At 38.8% G+C, this 21,631-nt stretch overlaps 1 protein-coding gene across 2 annotated transcripts; it reads right to left on the reverse strand.

Moving 5' to 3' along the window:
- Positions 1 to 135: 135 nt before the first annotated feature.
- On the reverse strand, positions 136 to 9,014 carry SIKE1 (suppressor of IKBKE 1). Of its 2 annotated transcripts, none has more exons than XM_063143669.1 (6): positions 8,997 to 9,014; positions 8,327 to 8,495; positions 8,134 to 8,239; positions 5,317 to 5,459; positions 3,589 to 3,702; positions 136 to 2,338 (listed from the first exon to the last, which is right to left on the reverse strand). In XM_063143669.1, exons 2-6 carry the CDS (start codon positions 8,483 to 8,485, stop codon positions 2,222 to 2,224), a joined length of 639 nt encoding a protein of 212 aa, XP_062999739.1. In that variant the 5' UTR covers positions 8,486 to 8,495; positions 8,997 to 9,014; the 3' UTR covers positions 136 to 2,221. The 2 variants fall into 2 exon arrangements, with proteins under 2 accessions (XP_062999739.1, XP_062999732.1); XM_063143662.1 differs by lacking the exon at positions 8,997 to 9,014 and adding an exon at positions 8,761 to 8,900.
- Positions 9,015 to 21,631: the final 12,617 nt, after the last annotated feature.

A 21,631-nucleotide genomic window follows, 5' to 3' on the forward strand; every position in this document is an offset into this window, starting at 1 on the left:
TGCTCTGTAATACATTTATAAATAAATTTATAAATAAGGTCTGAAAAGGACTTACTTGTTTGTAGCTGTTTTAATGTATCATGGCAACATGTAAAATTTTTGTTATAGCATATGACAAAGTACAATAAAACGTACTTATACCAAGTTAAACACAGATTTTAATGGGATTTTTTTAAAGTTTAGTCAGTTAATAAGCAGTGTTCCACACATTCATAGTCAACTTGTCAATTCCAGTATGTGGGTTATAATACTTCCTTATTAGCCCCAATTTATTGATAAAATATAGAGCATTTAATCAGAAAGCAGCTGTATTAGCCAAAGCTAAAATCTATCCATAAATAATCCCTGGTATAAAAGTACCACAACATACAGTATTGCCTCAAAACATTTATTTCATGAAAATGAGTCAATATACATATTTAGTAACTTGAGGGGTAAAGAGAATGGTTTGAATTCACTTATCAGAGCAAGCTGACAAGATGGTTAATAATAGCACAATATCTTTATAAGTCATTTCTTTACATCATAGCATCCTACAGGTAAGGTATTTACAAAATAATCCAGAATCTTTGCAGATTGAGCAAATGTAGCTGCTCATTACAAGAGCTTGTTGATTCTGAAGGTGGCACTGATGGCATATATTTAAGGCATAATAACTGCAAAGTGATGATGTGCAGCTGAATCTGGCCTGCTATTGGGTTATATTTGCATAATACACAGAAGCAGCTGCTCTTTGTCAACTCAATCCTCAAAACTTTTGAGTGTGAGGATTTAAAAACACTGAAAGATTAATTTGAAGAATAAGCGTGACTCTCCTTCCTGCCACAGGAAAGAATCTAACAGGGAAAGGAGCATGTGTGACTATTTTACCTTGGTGCCTCAAGCTCAGGTCAATATTGATAGCTACAACAGCTAGAGACAACACAGGTAAAGCTCACAGATCCTACTCTGAAACTTTTCCTGCAGACCACAGGACCATTTAAACATCTCCTTTCTCAGAAGGGTTTTAAAACGAAGACATATTTCTAATTTTTAAGGTTCATAAGATCTCAGAAATAGGCAATATGCTGCCCAAGCTGGGAATGTGCTATGAGGATGTAGACATTTACACAGACACAATGCCACACAGGCTAGACACATCTCAGTTTCTATCTCTACCTGTTACAACGTCAAACAGTCATGGGATCTACCAGGTATAAGGATGTGCAAGTCTGCCAGTAAGGAGCTTGGAAAGTAAAACAAAAGACCACTAAGTTTCAGAAGGCTGGAAACGAAGGTAGGACTTGGCTGGGTTCCTACACAACCACTTTATCATTTACAGCTCCTTCTTCAGGTCTGGTGAATGCTTTCCTGAAAATATTCAGGATAAAGACAATTGCTTTTTTCAGTGAAGTACACAAAACTTAAAATGTTATTTGCAGCACCTGCCTGAAATCTCAAGAAAAAGAAGAAACATGAGGAACATGAACTCAGTCATGGAACATGAAGTCAGACTCCTTGATCAAGTGAGGAGGGGATGTAGAAAGAAGACTAGTGAGTATATGTGAAACATACACAAACCTCTGATGATTCATAACACCATGGTGTGCCTTTGCACACATACTAGAGAGGAGAAGTGTTATACCCTATAGAGAGCCCTGTGTGCAGACACTCTGCCCAGTAAGGGAATGGCCATGCTTATGTAGTTTCAGAGAATATTTTTACAGAAATTTGTTGATGTTAAGAGACAGGTAGTTTGACCATCTATACTTAAATAACATGGTAAATGGGACCAATACGAATGGGAGTGCCTAAAGTTTGCATGACAATTTATCCAGAGCATATTTGCATGGAAGTAAATGCCAATGAAATAAATATGACATTTCTAAGTAAAAAATGTCTGTTCAGACTATTTTACTGCCTTTCTGATAAAGGCCAGGGATTTTAAAATAATTTACTTACGCAAGAAAAGCCAAAGATGATCTAATTGTTCTGTCTAGTTGAGATTTCTGAAAACCAGGATAATCCGGAGAAAGCATTTGCCAATGAATATGACTGCACAAATACTTTTCTGCGTGATTAAGCAGGACAAATCTTAGCCAGTAGAAAGTACCACTTCCACTGGCTGTGCATGGTCTATATAGCAACAAGCTGGAATGATATCCAAGAGACAACATGAGGAAATTAAAGTACAGCCTGGAAAATGAACACACACTTTCCTGCAATACAGCTGTTTCAGAGATCAACTATTCAATGATAGTGGTTTTGTAGATTGACATGCATCATCAGACAGTCCTTGCCGCTCTTCGACAGATTCTCTGCTGATTGATAGTAGTTTTCGTAACTCTTTATTTTCAAGCTGCAAACCCAATAAAAAGTTTGAAAATGATGAGCTAAGGCAGTAACATCTACAGACCAATATAAACTAATACTCATCCTGTCCCTCAACAAATTAAAAACAATGCTTTTATTTACATACAAAATTACATCCTATATAATATTTCTGCCACATATTTATACACTTCATATAGATAGATAGATAGAGAGATAGATAGGGCTGGCTGAAGAATGCTGGGAGTTGTAGGACTTTTTTTTCTATCTAAGCCTGCATAGGATTCCGCCCTTAGTTGACAAATACTAGTCACTGGATCTCAGCTTTTCAAGGTCTATTTATATTGTTGTGAGTTTCTTAGAAGTGCTTTCATTTTAGCCATTCCTACCTTTTCCCATAGTTTCCTTAACAGCCAAATCTTTGTTTTCTTTTTGGTATTTTCCCCAATTTTTTGTATATTCAGTTGTGGCTATTATAAAAAATATGCATCATATCTTTATCTATGGGTTAAGAAAACACACAACTGGATCTATTACCAAATCAACGAAAAATGTTATTAATTATCTGAGACACCATTACTGCCTTCCCAGTCTCCCATCACATATTAAGCAAGGTTTTCCCCCATGATTTGCATATCCAACACTTTCCATCTCCTTTGCTATATATCATTTTTATTTTCCAAGTAGTTAAGTACTGCTGGTAAGCCATTGTAAAACCATTTTCTTTATAACAACAACGACATGCAATTCTTTTGCTAAGGGGACTGCACTGGCTGCTTATTTGCTACCGGGCCAGGTTTAAGATTTTGGTACTCACGTATAAGGCCCCAAACAACTTGGGCCCAAGTTACCTGAGAGAGTGCCATTTCCCCTATCAATCTGCCCAGTCACTGATGTCATCAGAGGGCATGCTCCCAGTGATTACACATGGGCATATGGTCCAACTGGAGACTACCAGGAGAAGGGACTTTAATGTGGTGGACCCCTTTCTACGGAATTCCCTGCCTCTGGAGGTCAGGCAGCTGCCAACACTTTCTGGTGCCTCCTGAAAGCTTTCCTTGACTGAGGAGTGTTATTTTTTAAAAATAATAAATTTTTAAAATGGACTTGTGTTTTTATAATTTTTTATTGTTCACCCTCTGGAACCTGCCAGGTATGCATTAGCTTTAAACAGAGCAGCAGTCAACTCTACAGTAAGCCTACAGCCTGAAAAAAATCTTTCTGCAAATGGTAAAGCACACGCTTCTTCCTCTTCTATCCCACACTTCATAATGTTACCTCTAACTGTGCTAGCTTTTCTTGTATTTTATAATACTGGTCATTGTCCACATGAACCGCTTTTCTCATCATCTCTCCCATCTCACAGATCTTGTCTATTTGACTCTCAATTTCCTGTAGACAGATTTCAAAACAAATGTTATTTCCAACAGAAAACACTCATGAAAATAAAATTAAGTCATGCCAGGAGTTTCTTCTTTAATCAAGTTATTTCTTTTGTTAACAAGGGGAGCTCAATGTTAAAATACAGCAGTCATGATCCAGTCTCAACATGGCTGTAGCATTAAAAGAGCCGTTCCTCCCCTGCCTCCACACTGTAATATATGTGTGTGTACGTGTACGCACGCATGCACACACACACGCATACAGCATTATGTGCCATTATGGGAAATGTGTGCACAGTTCTGATATGCCCCATTAGCTCTCCACTATATGTGATGCATACAATATACTTGTATCCATTCCAAAGGGAAGACTGGGTGGGGATAACTTTAGTGGCACAGTCCTCCATGTCTCCATACTAGCCCTTCACACCTATGCATGCATACAAAAGACAGCAGGGGAAGGCTTTCCTGAGTCAGACATGAATCCTCCACATACAAGTATTGCATTTACAATGGGATTATATTGTCCCCTGTATAATTTAAGATATGTTATATTCTACAGGTTTAAGATGTAGATGTGCAGGATGTAGTATATAGAATTGCATCTAACAGTGTCATTCTGCTGACAGTACTATCAGCATAACGAGGAGAAGGGTGATTCACACACACCCAGCAGTCCCCTGCACAAAATCTGCTCCAGAGGGCTCAGAAATCCTACAAAACAGATTTTTGGCTAGTGCTGAAGGGGGGAAGAGAGAGGACTTGTCGTATAAGAGGACTTATGCTAACATGATGTTGAATTTAACCTCATACAAGCTACAACCAATGTGTGATGTATGATGATTAGAAAGGCAAAATGTTCTAAAGGAACTAGCTTTTAATATCAAGACTTAGCCAGCCCAGTGTCCTGTGGAACTCTTTTTTTAAAAAAGCAACATTGTACCTCTGAGATCTGTTTGCCTTTTGCTCTTTTGTGCTTTTTTGTCAGATTTCTGCACTGATTTCCTTAAATGGCTAGGAGGGAAAATCAGAATCCTACTTGCTGTAGCAGACAGGAGAGAGGAATAGGCAAATGTTGGAATGGGACAGAAAGCACATAAGTTGCATGCTCTCCTGCTACCTCAGAAGTTTTTTTTTTAAAGCAGAGTCTCAGGTTGCAATCTGACAGCACTAGTTACAGTACACTAAATGCTATAAGGCCATGGGGAGGAGAAATCTGCTGGATCTTTTAACTCATTTGTATTTTTATAAGCAGTAATGAATTAAATAATAATGAATAAAATCTGTTGTCTATTGTTTCATGGCATTCTACAATACTGAAGTTACCAGAAACTCTAAAGTGCCTTACAGATGATACCAAATCATTTTTATAAGAATTCTAAAGAAGGTACCTTGTGGCTGAGTTGCAACTCTTTATTCTAGAAAGAGAAGACACTTCTGAGCTGTGAGCACTAATGGAAGGAAGATGTTTCAGAGAAGAGGCTCTTGAGGGGAAATACAAACGAGGCAAGAAGAAACATCATAGGAACACAGCACAACCCCCAAATAGCTCCCTTAGTATCATCTTTATTCCTATTGTAAAGTTCTTCCTTTTCAGAGAGAAGATAATACAGTAATTCCTTACTGCAGATTGAGCTTGATGCACTTGCAGAACTGGCTGGGCATCCACTTCTTTTTTTTTCATCATGAGCTGTAGCATATGTTTCCTGTATTTGCTCATAATAAGTTCCAAAGCATCCTGGTGTTCTTCCAAAGAAACCCACAGCTCTGAAAGTTACAACATAAATATCATGGAATAAACATGAAGAAAGGTATCTTGCTTTCCTGGTGCAGAAAAATGTGAGAAAGCCCTTTTTTTGCCAATGGAAAAATATTGAAACTGGTCAAATTAAGACTATATAATTTCTACATGCATTTACCTGTTTAAGATTTGATTTCACAACTTCTTCTTGATATGGGCAAAGCTATGTACACAATTTTCAACCTCCTTGTGCAGATTCTTCTAAAAGTAAAAGCTAGAGCCCGGTGAATGTCTAGGAATGTCTAAAGCATCATTTAAATTAAGAGCGCAATCTTATGTATGTTTAGATGGGGGAAAAAGTCCTATAACTCCCAGCATTCCCCAGCCAGCATGGGAATGGTTGGCTAGCTGGGGAACACTGAGAGTTAAAGGATTCTTTCCTATAAGGACAAGATATATATATAGAATTATTTTAAAATGTCAGTCTAGCTCACATATTTTAGCTCGTCTTCGATAATACCTCTTGGGCAATATTGCCTTAGGAACACTATTTCTCTCTTTCCCATCCCTAATATCAAGTTTTCTGGCATCTCAACACATGTTCAGTGGCCGAAGATTTATTTTCATGTAAGTCTATGTACAAAGCATGTCAGTCTTGAAACATCCAACTGTGACTCTATCTGGAGCTTATCCACCCAGCAAACGTTGATAGGACACCAAATGTTGCAACCTGCTTTAAAAACAACATAAAGGTTGAACCAACCCAAAAATACACAACTTGAGCTTAGGAACATAAGAAGAGCCATGCTGGATCAGCTGAAGAGTCAATCTAGTCCAGGAATCTGTTCACACAATGGCCAACCAAGAACCCAGCAACAGCACCCTGCTGCCCATGCTCCCAGCAAATGGTATATATAGGCTTACTGCCTCTTATGCTGGAGGTATTGCATAGCCATGACGACTAGTAGGTATTGTTAGCCTTCTCCTCCAGAAATTTATTCAACCACCTTTTAAAGCCATCCAAATTGGTGGCCATCACTACATCTTGTGGTAGTGAATTCCATGGTTTAACTACGCGCTGTGTGAAGAAGTACTTCCTTTTATCTGTCCTGAATCTCCCACCAATTAGCTTCATGTGATAACCCCAGGTTCTAGTATTTTGAGAGAGGAAGAAAAATGTCCCCCTATCCTGGTTCAATCATTACAGTCTTGACACAAAACATCTTATAAAAAGGTACTGATGTCACACCAGAACCTTTCGAATTTTTTAAAGAAAAATCCAACAATACATAAACTGTGGGTTAAGAAATATCAATAGGTCATCATAAACTTCAGGACTGTATTGTTCAGCTACAAACTATTATTATTATTATATTATGAATCAGTTCATACCCCACCTTTCTACAAAAGTACACAAAATAGTTAACACAAAGTCCACACAGTACAAAATAAGATGAAAATACAATAAAAAAGACAACCTTTTAAAAACAACAACCTAATAATAGTTAAAAACAAGCAGTCATTTTAAAAACAGCAGATCATACAATCAAAAATTAGGAGCCATGGGATTGTATTCTTCTATCTTCTGGTTCAAATTTCTCCTGCTAGCCTTAACTAGGTTTCCCTCTGAACCAAGTTCTGAGGCTGCATCTTATATATTGTTTTTCAGTAGGATTATATCCCGCTTTTCAACTACAATCCTCGAAGTAGGTCACAACATGCAATAAATACACCAATAAACACATACTTAAAAAACAAGAACAACCAGATCCATTCAAGCAGGAATTAGCATCATTCTTTCCCACAGGGCAATTGGTGTTAGACAGCCCTATGGCAGGAGAGGGATGCTACAGTACCACTTATTTGAGCTCAGTTTATAAGTTGTACTGTAGCATACTCTCATTTGTGGCTGAAACCGGTGGTTTATGCCAAAACATCTCACATTTTAAAAATTGTTTATATATATAAAAAAATCTTCTAAAATGTATAAACTATGTGCATTTGCTGTTCATTTATTGTGGTTTGGAGTATTTCCAAAATAAACATTATCACACTTTCAAGACAACTTTCACCAAGAATGCAATCCAATGAAAAATCACTACTAAAAATAATCTTTATGACCAGAATACCAAAGTTAACAAAATGTCATTATTTTCCCTTGGCTTCAGTCTCATGTAGTATACAAGTTACAACCAGTGCTGAGGAAAATTAGAAAAGGAAAATAACTTTCATCAACTCAGCTGCATCCTACAAATTTCTAAGAATTTGCATAGTTGACCAAACATGCATAACATTAGCATGCAAGAAATAAGTGAGAAAATAGTGTAGCTTAGATGTTGCCCATCTTATGCAGATTTTGCAACTTGAACAGATTTATCCTTGTTCTGATCATGTGGCAGTTCCTACCTTTGCATGAAGAAATGAGATGAGTAGTCCTGATAACTCTAAGAATGTTAGGCTGCAATCCTAAACACACTTATTAAGAAGTTAGTCCCACTTACTTAGATGTAAACATGCACAGGATTGGGGTGCATGTAAGATGTGCCATTATCTTGGTGTGCAATCTCTAGAGCTGTGTGTTTAGATCACACAGCCACTGACGCTCCAGTCAATCACTGGATCTGGGAGCGCTCAGTTAAATCCTTGCAGTCAAACAACTAACTCAGGGTCTCATAGTTATAGCATTAGCACAATGCTTACCTTTGTTTTCCTGTTGCAAGTCTCTGATCTGAGTGTTCTCCTGAGATAGCAGAATGTGAGGTTTGTATTTCGACATGTCCTTCAGCTCAGCTGCATCTTCTTGGTACTTGTAAAGAAAAATGTTAAACATGAACCCAAATAAGCCAAATACACATTATTCCCCCCCACATGCCAGCGTGGAATCTGCACTGACCTTGTGAGAAAGAGCTGTGCCAGCTTCTTTCATGGCCACGACCTGCTTGTGCAACATGGTGGACTGGTCAATGAGAGACTCAGCTGCGTTGTCATGGTCTTTCAGCCTCTCTAACAGCGTCTTTGCATCTGTCAGGATCTTCTCTATAGTACAGGCCATGATCAGAGAACTGAAAGAGAGGCAGGAGAGAGGATTGGGCCAAGACGCCAAGGCTGGGTGTGGGCAGGGGGAACAGAGAGAGAAGGAAAGGGGGGGGGGCTAAAATGCCTCTAACAGTGTGTTACTGTTTCAGAAGGGAGCCCCCGGGGTCAAGGCCTGTTTTCGCATGAGAAGACTAGGGGAGAGCGAGTGAGCCACACGGGCGAATAGGAACCGGTTCCACGCTACAAGCGCCCCCATCCCAATCTTGGTGCTCTGGGGGAAACCTGACTGACCAGGGAAGCGGCACTTCTTGACCCCGGCCTGTTCAGCTTCTCGAGGCACTGGGCGAAAGGGCAGCGGCGGCGGCGGCGGCGGCGGGGCAGGAGAGGGAAATGGTGACCAGGCCACCCCCAGACCAGAGGAGCCGAAGGGGCGCCAACCCCTTGGCCTCCGACCGCCCGAGCAAGCCCCTCACGCTTCCGGCAGACGCCCACACACACCCCTGTCGCCCCGCTTCACTCCCTCCCACCTTTGCTCCCACAGGACCCCAGCGCGGCGGCAAAGACGCACGCCAGGGGGCGCAAAGGTCGCAGGCACCAAACTGAGAATCTCACCGCCCGCCGTAGCTTCCGGTGTCAAGTCCCGCCCCCTCCCCACTCCACATGAGTCAAAGGGGTTACAGCCTTCATGGTTCTTTCATACAACTTCCGGTTCCTGTCGGTAGAAGCTTTCGCGTGCGGGGCAAGAAACGGCGGGGATATGTAGAGAAGAGTGTAAAAAAAAAATATTTCCTCCAGAAAAAGCACGCAGAGCTCTCTTTCGTTGCAGAAATTCAACAAATCCAGTCTTCATTTATTAATAGAGGCTTTAATCCGCCTTGCTATATTTCCCTTTTCCCAACTGATTCCTTGATGTTTCCACCAGTCTTACCCCGCACATGAAGGACTGTAATGGGAAAGGGAACTGAGGGCTGTATGGAACTACTTTTTAGATATCTCTTTGTTCCGAATGCTTGTTTAGTCGAAGCCATGTGCTCTGATCTCGCCTTGCCTGGAAAACAAATTCAAGTTTCCTATCTAAAGTTCATAAAGAGAGGTGTCTATTGTATGAAAAGTCGGAGCAGGGTTAATATAGTGCAAATAGGTATGGCAAGTATGTGCCCAGAAATAGTTCGATTTTTGTTTTTCGAAGAAAATTTTTAAAAATAGTATCTGAGGGCACATTGTGTTCAGCGGGACTTACTCCCAGGAAAGTGTGTATAAGATTGCAGCCTGAGATAGGACGCTGAAATGGGCCCTTTATAAATAAGATAGATGTCAAATACATATTTTTGTTAACATCCTTCACACGGAGAAACTGTCCAAAGCAGAAAGGAATGGCCTGGAACACAAACTTCCATGACTGTTGGGGCCGAGATATTTGGTTTGAACTACTACGGTAATTTTTATTATTATTGCATTATGTTTTGTGGTTAAAGTTTTGTTCTTCTCCTTCTTACCCTAAAAGTCTTCTTAATTTTAAAAATTAAAACAAGCTACAAAACTTTCCCAGAAACCATATTCTGCTGTTTATACTAGAGAATAAATGGGAGCATGGAAAACAGCTTGGAATGACAAACTTCCAGTTATCCATACTCCCAAAATTCACAACTCACTGTGGAACAGATGGGAATTGCTGTAAGCCAAAACCACAGAAACCCTGTTACAGTACCAGTTCCAGACAAACAATGCATAGTGGTAAAACAGCCTGAAATTTCTAAAGCCAAACCAACTCAATACACATACTACACAGGACCAGATGGGGTTGTTAACAATAAGCCACAAAATATCAACAGAAACCACATTCCAGTAAACATTCTGGACAACCAAACATATTGGCTAAATATGGCCTTGAGCAGCCACTTTGTTCAGACCAATCAATAAGTCACATTGGCTTTTATATATCCCACAAAAAGGCTTGATTGTTGTCTCCCACTTTAGCGATTTCCCTTACTCTACCTTAAATGTTAAAGACTGTTAACTCCAGCAAAAATAGAACAGGAAGCTGGTGATTCCATACCAGTGAGAAAGCTCATATTAAAAGGGAAAGGAAGAAGGTTTAAATTTGATGATCTCTTCTGATCTCCTTGAAAAACATTTTTTTACATTTTCACACTGAACATGTATGTTTGATGAGCATGTAATTCAAAATTTTGCAATGATTTAGAATGCTCTGTCTATTACAATGTATCTCAGAGCCACACCTTAAATCTAGGATCATTTAGAACTGGTTCGGATTTAATATTACTGATTGCTTAACAGTGCTAATGGGAAAGGAACCAAGAACTTGTTCCCACGCCTTTTGGTGTGCATATTTGGTCCAAACGGTAACCATTGTGTCACCACCAATTTCAGCTAAAGTTCCAGCTATCTAGGGTTTCCGCTTACCCTAAGATGCCATAAGAGACTATATGCCATCATAATGTATTCTTAATGAACTCAAGTACTGTAAAGTGCATGTGCATTATTAAAGCTTCAATTATATACTCATTTACATGTAAGTAAACCCCACTGAATGGAGCAGGACTTACATATAAATACACATGCATAGGATTGCACTGCAAAAATTCTAGGGAAGAGTTGTAGCCTGATCCATTGAAACGTACATGTGCAAGTCACACACACTTCCCATGAGTTTGAGCCATAAGATCTCCATGTAGGTATTTCAGGGAGCAAGCCTAGAGGAGATTTCTTGCCTAAAAACTAGCTTCAAAATCAAATGTGGATCAGGGATAACAGTAAGTGATGGAACAGGGTGGGTTGTAGTGTAGCCCTTCGCTCAGGGTAAAGTGCTGGGCTTGCCCACATTGTCTTTCCTTTCTTCCATCGTAGCTGTGATCCACAATCTATTAAAAAACAACTTAAATTGAACTGCCTTGGAATAAGTTGGTTCATAGATTCAGCTATGCAGCCTGATCCTATACATCTTTACTTAAAAATTGTGATGGGTGAGTTTACCCCAAATGAATTGGTTATTTCCTTGGGGAGTAACAAATTCATCTGTGTAATCTCGGGCAAGAATTATCCTTTAATTCGAGATCTCATTCCGTGCATGCAAGTTTTTGCACGTACAAACTATCAAAGTGCATCTTGGAAGCTGTAGTTTGGAATTGCATAATGTGACAGGATGTCATGCATCACAGCATTATATGTATCCCTTCCTGATTGGTTGTTTCCACGTGGCCTTTCTATGTAATGTTTACTGCAGATCGGTATACGGAAAGATAGATGGATTTATACATGGAGATATATGCAACCTACGTGGCTGTTTCATCAAACATGATTGGTTTGTGGAAAGAGTTCAAATGCCAACCTTTCTCTAAAGAGTTAAAGTGATACCACATTTCCTCCTGAAAGAAAAGGATTAGGAACATATGAGGAACTATGCTAGATCAGACCAAGTATCCCTCGAGTCCAGCATTCTCTTCACACAGTGGCCAACCAGCTGTTGACTAGGAACCTACAAGCTGGAGATGAGTGCAACAGCACCCTCCCACCCATGTTCCCCAGCAACTGGTGTATATAGGCTTACTGCCTTTGATACTAGAGGTGGCAGATAGCTATCAGGACTGGTGGCCATTGATAGCCTTCTGTGGGAATTTATCCAACCTTGTTTTAAAGCCATCCAAATTTGTCATTACCACATCTTGTGGTTGTGAATCCCATACTTTAACTGAACGCTGTGTGAAGAAGTACTTCCTTTTATTTGTCCTGAATCTCCCACTAATCAGCTTCATGGGATGACCCTGGGTTCTAGTATTTTGAGAGGGAGAAAAAGGTCTCCCTATCCACATTCTCCATACCATGCATAATTTTGAACACCTCAATCATGTCTCCCCTTAGCCTCCTTTTTCCCCAAGCCAAACAATCCCAGTTGTTGTAACCTTCCCTCATAGGGGAGATCCTCCAGCCCCTTGATCATTTTAGTTGCCCTTTTCTTCACCTTTTCCAGCTCTACAATATCTTTTTCAGTATGGTGTTTGGGTTAAGTCAAACAACTCAGTGCATGGGAAAAATATCAGTTTAGATGCAAACTGCATATGCAACACAGCTCGCAAGCTATTCTGAAACTAACAACAAATTCATAAGACAGCGATCCTAGCTTGCTACAAAGGTGAGTATAATGAATCAAGAGTTTTGACCAATTAATCCTGTCCCTACAATATACCCCTATAATTCTTTTGAGGTCCAGAGTTTTTCTCTGCTGATATGTGATCTTGAGGTATTGGATTAACATAATACCTTGGGTAGACATTCTGATTCTTGCGCGAAACTTTTTTAGGGGCTATTTTCAAAATGGTGGACAATTTTCTTTAGGTCACTAGTTTTCATCAATCGCAGAAGTAACTGTCTTGTGTTTGGTATCAAATTATAGGTTTTCAGGGTCAAGGAGTTCAAAGAATATGTTATTTTAATTGTTGGAGTACTCTTTCTGCCATTTCCCAAGATGGCGCTTAAATGTGTCATTTTCTCGACAAATCAACATACAAATGTGATTTTGGCTTTAAACTGTAAGCTTTTTGGGGTTGAGCAGGCCAACAATGGCATTAATTTTGATGGAAAGACAGTCCTTCCACCATTTTTAAAAATGGCGCCCAAGAGTCTATTGATATATGCAATCATATTTAATTGGTTTTTCTCTTTTTAGGTTTGGTGAAATGAAAAATATGAAACTATGACTGAAATGGCTGGAACTAGTGCAATGTCCTGTGGTGTTCTGTTGCAACAAATATCTGAGGACTATTTCAATAAGAGAAAGTGCGTTATATGTCCAAAAGATTCCAAAGAAAATGTAACTTCTACCAAAAATGGACAAAAGAGAGTTCAGGATGCAGCCGAAATATGTGAAGAAATAGTACTAAAATGTTTGAAAAGAATGAATGCAGAAAATCAAATAGTGTACCACTGCAACAATAAGTGCTATAAGAGATACGCCATGGAAAAATCACTTAGAAAAATTGCAGAAGGCAAATTGGAAGTTACTGAAATGAGTACCAAGGAAGAGTTATCTCAACAGTCATCCCGTACTCGTCCAAAGAGAAGTTCAATGTCAAATCCTCGTTCACCACCAAACCAGGAGACACCAGACAATCTCAACTGTGTTATATGTGCCTTTGTTAGAGCAAACAATGAAAGAACAACATACAGAATCAGTACTTCTGATTGAGCAAATATATTTCTAGCAGCTGCAAGTAAGTGGATCTTAATAGTGGCAACCATGTGTTTGCAGCAGATTTATATGCTCATCCTAACTGTATACGTGCATATATAAGAAGGTATGAGAAAAGTTTGAAAGAGCAACATGACTGCCAGCCATCAGCCAAGTATCAGTTCTTCCAGAAGGCAAATGAAGTTTTAGAGTCACTTCTAAATGCTGGGTATGGTTTTACCCTAAGAGAAATAAAAGAACAGATGTTGAATTTTGATGACACAACCTTGATTTACAACAACGAAATTAATTTTTTTCTTGTGAGAACATACAATGACTGGATTCGATTCTGTCACTCAGAACAACTAAATGAACCTTTAATGGTATTTTCGAGTGAAATTACTCTCGAAGTTCTGGCTGCCAAAATAAGATCTCAAGAGGCTGTTAGGCCCACAGGATTGATATTATGGAAAGCATTGCAAGATGTGGATTTTAAATTATAAGATAGACTATGTGATGCTTCTGAACTTTTACAAAGGGGTTTTTCATATCGCAGCAGACATTTTTCTGGCTCATCCAGAAGAAGTCACTGATTTGTATCCCATGATGGGCATGTTCCATGTGACAAAAGTAGCACTAAGGTGTGCAGGAAAATACATCAGTGGAAGTGGCATGGATGATGCCCTTATTGAAGCAGAAATTTTTGGCAGTAAAACTATCCAGTTAGTACTGAATGGAAGTCATTATGTTCGGTCTTTCCAAGGTGTGATAATATCAGAGGCAGTGCAAACACTACAGTGGAATGCTTTTTGGTGCAAAGAGGACAAATCAGCATTTTTGGAAGTCATTCAAGAGGTAAAAAAAGCTGCAGAATGTACTTGACCTAACAGACGAAAAAAAAGCTCATGAAATGTTTGCTGCACTAAGTGGGAAGGTTGTATATCTGAGCACCAAGTTTGAAGCTTTTGATAGTCTGCGTTTCAGTGAATATAAAAGATCTGTACCAATCAGGTTAGCTCCCGCACACATCATGCTCCATAAGAGGGCATATCACAAGAGCATTTTATCTGGTAAGAAGATGTGTGTGCCTTTTAGAGTGTTCATCCAGAAGTAGGCCCATGTAATTACGGTTGGGAAAATGATAATGATGTCCTAAGAACAAAAAAGTTCTTGAACTTTCTACCAAGTGATCTTTTATGTGTATGTAATTGTAAGGTTTGTGGTACAATGAGATGCCCATGTCAAAATGCAGTGGTCAAATGCACAAATTTCTGTAAATGGGAAAAAATTGAAAACCGCTAATGTTAAACTGCTTTAATATTTCTGTATAAATGTGTTTTCCCCATTTTAGCAAGTCTGTTGAGTATACAAAATAAAATATATTCAAATTGCATTCCTTTTTTAAAATGAATGATGCAATAAACCATAAGGGTTTAGCATACATCATGAAAAAAAAAAAGACCGTATAAGCTACACATTCACATTACATAGCCTATTGTAGGAATAAAAGTTTGGGTGCCATTTTTAAAAATGTGGAAGGACTGTCTTTCCATCAAAATTAATGCCATTGTTGACCTGCTCAACCCAAAAAACCCTACAGTTTAAAGCCAAAGTCTCATTTGTAAATTGATTTGTCAAGAAAATGACACATTTCAGTGCCATCTTGGAAAATGGCAGGAGTACTCTGACAATTAAAATAAAATATTATTTGAACTCCTTGACCTTGAAAACCTACACTTTGATACCAAGCACAAGACAGTTACTTCTGCGGTTGACGAAAACTAGTGACCTAAAGAAAATTGTCCGCCATTTTGAAAATAGCCCCTAAAAAAGTTTCACGCAAGAATCAGAATGACTAACCAAGATATTATGTTAATCCAATACCTCAAGATCACATATTAGCAGAGTAAATCTCTGGACCTCAAAAAATTCACGGGGGTATATTGTAGGGACAGGATTAAATGAGCCAAGTAATGGAATTCAGCAGCATTTGTAGTTTAAAACAAGTCCCATTCAGTACAGTGGGGCTTACTTCCAAGAAGTATAGGATTTAGCTTGGCCCATGAAAGTCTTGGCCCAACAGCTTTAATAGAATGATGGTGAGATTTTGATCCAGCAAACATTGGCAGAATAGCACTGTGTAACAGTCTTATTCCACTCTCCCCCGCACCCACCGCTATATTTATATTAATGTGGCTTATTCATAGAAGGGGTGGGCTTGATGACATCAGGAATGTTGCTTTTAAAGCATTGTTATGCCAAGAAACCAGAATTTGGCAAATTAAACATTTCTGTAAACAAAGATTTATAAACACATCCCATTCTGCAGTGTTATGCTTTGCAGTAGCATCTGAGGAATTGATATGGCAAGTTTCCTACAAAAAGATGGCCCTGAAATCTCTCCAGTGTTCTGACGGTTAGAGATTGTGTACAAATAGTTCATGTTTTGTCAATGACTTTCAGGGGCCAAAAATGCATTTTCTAAACAGTCAAATGTTTTTCAGAAAGCCATTTGAGGTACTTCCCCCTCCCCATTAAAGAAATTAATTGCAGATATTGTCACCTTTATGTTATGAATAAAAACATATCCTTTTTTACTTTTTCTACATTTTTTTTTAAAAAAACCTGCAGCCTTACCAGGGCTTTCTGCTTCCACTTTCTCTCTGGAATTACGTTCAGTTCAATTACATGGATGGCCACAGGCGGCCACGTCGTTTGAATTTAAAATTTTCTCTCTCTGCATACACCATTCACTTTTATAAAACAGTACCATCTAATGGTAGAATTATAGTGTGATGCCAACTTTACATGGGGCTGATTTTCTGCCATTTTAAAATAGCTGATTATCCCTGTGTGTTTTTTAAAGCGGGAGAAGGGGAGAAAGCATGGGAGATGTCCTGGAAGTTCACAATGTCACCTAAAGTACCCACAAACTTCAATGAGTGGCCAAACATGGGCATGGAATAAATTGCTCATATAGAGAAACTCATTATCTAACATTGGTTTGTTTTCCCCAGCATTTGTTGTCGAACAGTTATGTTGCTTTGACTAGGAGCTCTCCTGTCATTGCTCTGCACAGCAGTGGCTCCCCAAGGTAGCAGCAGAGGGAAGACTGAGCAATTCTGGTTGGCCAGGTGGAGGTCTAGAACATTAGCCTCATGCCAAGGATGCGAAGCAGGAGGGAGCAACAGGAAGGCAAGGCTAGTAAGCAGGCACTTAGTGCAAAAATATTTCCATTTCTGGCTACCAGGTACATATATTACTGGAGGAAGTTGTATGCGTTTGGAAGTCATCCATGACATGCTCTCAAACAGCAGGCAAGTCTTGGTGCTAATGGGACTACTAATGAGAAAATATGTATAGTTGCAGATGTATTTATTTATACAATTATTTTTGTACTGCTTTTTGGCCCTAACAAGAGTTACCAAAGCAGTTTGCAAAACAAAACAATACAAAATAACTTCAAATACAAATTAAAACTAAAAACTTAAATTCAAAGTAGCACAGTTACAACTTTTGCTATTAAAACCCAGGTGGAATAAGAATGTTTTCTCTGCCAGCCTTAATGCAGGAGTGGGATTAGTCTCACCTCCTTTGCAATGAGGGGAGGGGCAATTGCATAACTAGGGTGCCGCTGCAAAAATGGTTCTGTGTCATATTCCTCGTTTAGTAGTGGGACATATAACAGCCTCTGTGGATGATTTCAATCTATAGGCAAGGTTCATATGGCAGGAGGCAATCTTTCAGATACTCTGTTCCTAACTAGGGAGACCAATAGTTGTATAGAAAAGGAATTTTTAGCAGGTGTCATCTGTATGCATTCAGCATTTGGTGAATTTCCCTCTTTATCACAACAGTTAAAACTGCAGGAGCCTTGTCCTCTTTTGGATATGGTCACTCTAGTATAGCTCCTGTAGCTTTAACTGTTGTGATGAAGAGGGAATTTGACCAGGTGCTGCATGCATAGAAATGACACCTGCTTAAATTCCCTTTTCTATACAATTGTTAAAGGTACAGAAGCCCTGTCCTCCTTTTCATATGGTAACCCTACCTAAGCATCCCATCAGAGCTGGAATATTTATTAAACACATCTTTGTAAAATAATCTCATGAACAGGCTAGACAGATCCTCTCTCTAGGTCTAACGCCAATTTTAGTCTAACTTAAGTCCCATTCACTTCAGTGGGTTTACTCTAAGTAGGACTAATATTGGATGCAATGCGCTGATCAGATTATTTTCACATTTCATGTGGCATGATGGACAACATCTTCAAATGTAAGCATTTTTTTTCAGACAGTACAAGTTAAAGTATAAAACTTAAACCACAGTATAAAACCCAAATAAAATGTGGAAATGGGACAGAATGGATTTAGGAGTGAACGAATGCAAAATTGACATTTACTAGAAATAGACTGATCTGTCCATCTCTATTCCAAAGCAAGAAAAGTAATATAAAAACAAGCCATTGTGCATTTTCTTGGCAGGTGTTTTTCATGGACGTGACTGTTTAGAATTTTACAGTGTGGATGTTTTTCTCCAAAAGCAACATTGATATTCCATTCTTCCTCCAAAAAGCACAGGATGGCCATACATATAGTTCTTTCCTTCCTCTTTTCCTTAAAACCACCCTATGAAGTAGATCATAGATAGACAATGGCCAGTGATGTTCATCACTGAGTGGGGATTTTGATACAGGTATCCCAAGTTGTCACTACACCATGCATGTAGCCTCCTAAAAACTGGATCAAATTCATTCTTGTCTTAGTGCTCAAAGTTAGTATTGCACCTGACTCACTATTCTTGCTGTACTGAAAATAGTTGAATGGTTGTATTTGCGTGGCATATGGACTCCTGTCCTTGACCTGATAGGCCCTGGTTATCTATTTAAATACCACCTTAAATAGCGTTTAATGAATTCCAGGCTGAGATTTGTCAATATGTCACCTTATCTAATATTCTTGTTTGTTCCTTTTCAGTGTAAACAATCTCTATTCAGTTTTTTTTAAAGAAAACACACATACACCAAACCAGACATTCTGTTACATGAACTGAAGTCTTTGTTACTGATTTGCTAAGAGAAGGTACTGTTAGTGACATTTGATGTCCTTGATGCTTAATTTGACTTTGTTCAATGGGACTTTTTTTGGTAATGACTCAAACCTGTTGGCTTTTTTCAAATAGTATGATAGAAAACAGTCAATCAGAATTTGCTCCAGCTTGAGTCTAAAACTATTCTCTTCAAGCTGTGTTTTTCTAACAGTTCTTTTTATGAGTTTGACAACATGTATTTGTGATCTTTTCATACCAATCTGTTTGCAAAAACATCTGATTTAATGAAACTGAAACTTTAATGGTGTCCATACAGGAGAGGGCCTTCTCTGTGGTGGCCCCAAATCTCTGGAACAAACTTCCATTGAAGGTCCGCCATGCACTTTCCTTGCAGGCTTTCAAGAAGGCCTTAAAAACATTTTATTTCACAATGACCTTCACATGATGAGTATTGTTATTGCTGTTATTGTTATTATTGCTGCTATTCTTGTTCCTGCTGGTTTTATTGTTTTAATTACTGTTTTATTTCCCTTAATATTTTAAATATTTTACTGCTTTTAATATTTTATGTGTTTTATTGTTGTAAGCCACCTTGTGAGGGCTTCTGCCCTGAAAGGTGGCCAAGAGATGTTTTAAATAAAATATAAATAAATAAAACATAGGTTTTCAAATGTTAATTTTAAAATCCATCGTATCAGCTTTCCCTAACCTGATGCTGGCTAGTTGTTTTGGACTACATTCCTGAACATTGGCCATGCTGACTGGATCTGATAGGGGCTGAAACACAAGACATTTAAAGAGCACCACATTGGAGGAGGCTGAGTTATAGAATTTGCATGGAATTCCTGATGTACAAAAAATGATAGCAATAACCAAACGTATATTCAATTTCTCCTAGTGCATAATTGCTGTGTTGCTATTTTTAAAACCTTTATGATATCAAACAGATGTCATTGGAGATAACAGAGAGTTCAATTGTGTTCTGTATTTGTCCCATGATTTTAATACTGCAAAAATAGCATCGTTATCTTTAATTTTTCTAGGAGTTTCTCTCTTATCTACCCATCTTAAAAGTCTTCATAGGGATTCATACAGTATTTTTGTTCTAACTCCAAACAAAAGGCCTTTTCAGTTTGAAATCAGTTTGAAACCAACATAATATAAACTCTATATTATAAAGTAATATTAGGAAATGGATAGCCCTTTCCAGTGATTAACTTGTAAAACACTTTGCTTAACTCTCAGGGCAGACGGTTGTGATTACGGATACATTTATTTACAATGGGTTGCCTCATACACATTATTTTCTGTGTCAATTGTATTGAGATGGAGATTCCTAAAAAGTTGACTGACTTCTAAAACTGTGAATTGATTTCTGTATGTTTAAGAGTTTCTCTACATTAGTGATTTATTGCATGCTCATGATAGACCACTCAAGGAAATATGCAGGTCTTTTGCATGATGCTGTCACCTTCCAGGACATCCTGTGCCTTCCCTTGGTAAACTTGCTTTGAAAACACACGCACAAAGATAATGCAGTATTTAAAATAATTGCAGGATTAATTCTTCCACTAGATGGCATTGTTTCATTGAACTTTATGGAGCATTGCCCAGAGGAGACATTTTCAATTACAAATCACATAGTCACCATCTAAAGAAGCCCATAGTGAATGTGGGAAGACCCAAGAGAAAAAAAGTCTGGTAAGACTGCAGTTCCCCACTTAATATAGAAATGCCCCAAAGGCTCATTTTATAGGCAAAACATTAATTAGGAGGATTACGAAGAAACCACCTTTAGCTTTTTAGATACAGGTAAGATTGTCAACTTTTGAACCAGCCTCTGTAAACTAGCAGTTAATCATGTTTAGCTCAGTGTTATGGAAAGCATTGTGTTCTGATTTCTGCATATCTGTCTTCTGCTCTAAGCACAGGAGCAGACCAGGCAACAACCATAAAAGCATTGCTTTGATGTATCTTTCAGTTGAAGAATATCTCTGTAGTCCCCAGATCTCCACAGGATGTCATGGTTGTTCAAGTAAATTGTAGTTTAAGCAATTATATTTGGAAGATACATAAAATACTTTAATAGCATTCTGAAAATACACTTTTTACTGCTCTGAAAAATGCTTGTGGAAGTCCATAGATATTACGTGTCTGTCTAGGGCCTATAAGTGATGGGCCACCATGAGTGCTACACTTCAGAATGGCATTGGCTAATCTATCTTGATGACTATGAAAATGTTCATTAGAGCATGTAAATCTCAACTTCCTCATCTATGGTGTTATACCATGGTTTTTCAGATGGCAGCTTGTAGCTGCAGCTGAGTTGATCTGTCTTAATGTACAATCCTATGCATGTTTAAACAGAAAAAAGTCCTACAATTCTCAGCATGCCCCAGCCAGCCATGGCCTTTTTTCTGCCTAAACATGCATAGGATTGCGCCCGGAGTCTTTCACCTGAAAGAGACAGATAACAGCTCAGTTCAGACAACATGTTAGTCAACGCAGTGTGAAAACTCCACTCAACTTTTGAGTTTTTAAGGGGCGCTCCCCTCACAACATGTTCTTAACTTCAGCATTGTGTGAGTGGGCTACTGTGGAGTTGAGTAAAAGTCAATGTGGTGTTTGAGTGACAGTTCCTCTGACCCCTCTCCTCCCCTGATCCTCCCGATGGTATTGCATCAGCTATTGCTCTGAAAAAATAATCTGAATGGCTCTCCTAGAGCGGCACTCCCTCTTTTCGCCACTCTTGCCAGAGAACTTTGTAGTCAGTGAGAAAAGTCAACGCAAATGAAAACTCCACAGAGCGCGTCACACAACTTATAACACAGGAATATCCACTCTGCACAGCGAGGATATTCTGCGTGGAGTGTTTTCCCAAAAAAATCTCCACTGTTGCATGGAGTTTTCCCGCCAGACAACACATTT

Source organism: Elgaria multicarinata, chromosome 1, assembly GCF_023053635.1.
Source record: "Elgaria multicarinata webbii isolate HBS135686 ecotype San Diego chromosome 1, rElgMul1.1.pri, whole genome shotgun sequence".
Taxonomy (NCBI): Eukaryota; Metazoa; Chordata; class Lepidosauria; order Squamata; family Anguidae; genus Elgaria; species Elgaria multicarinata.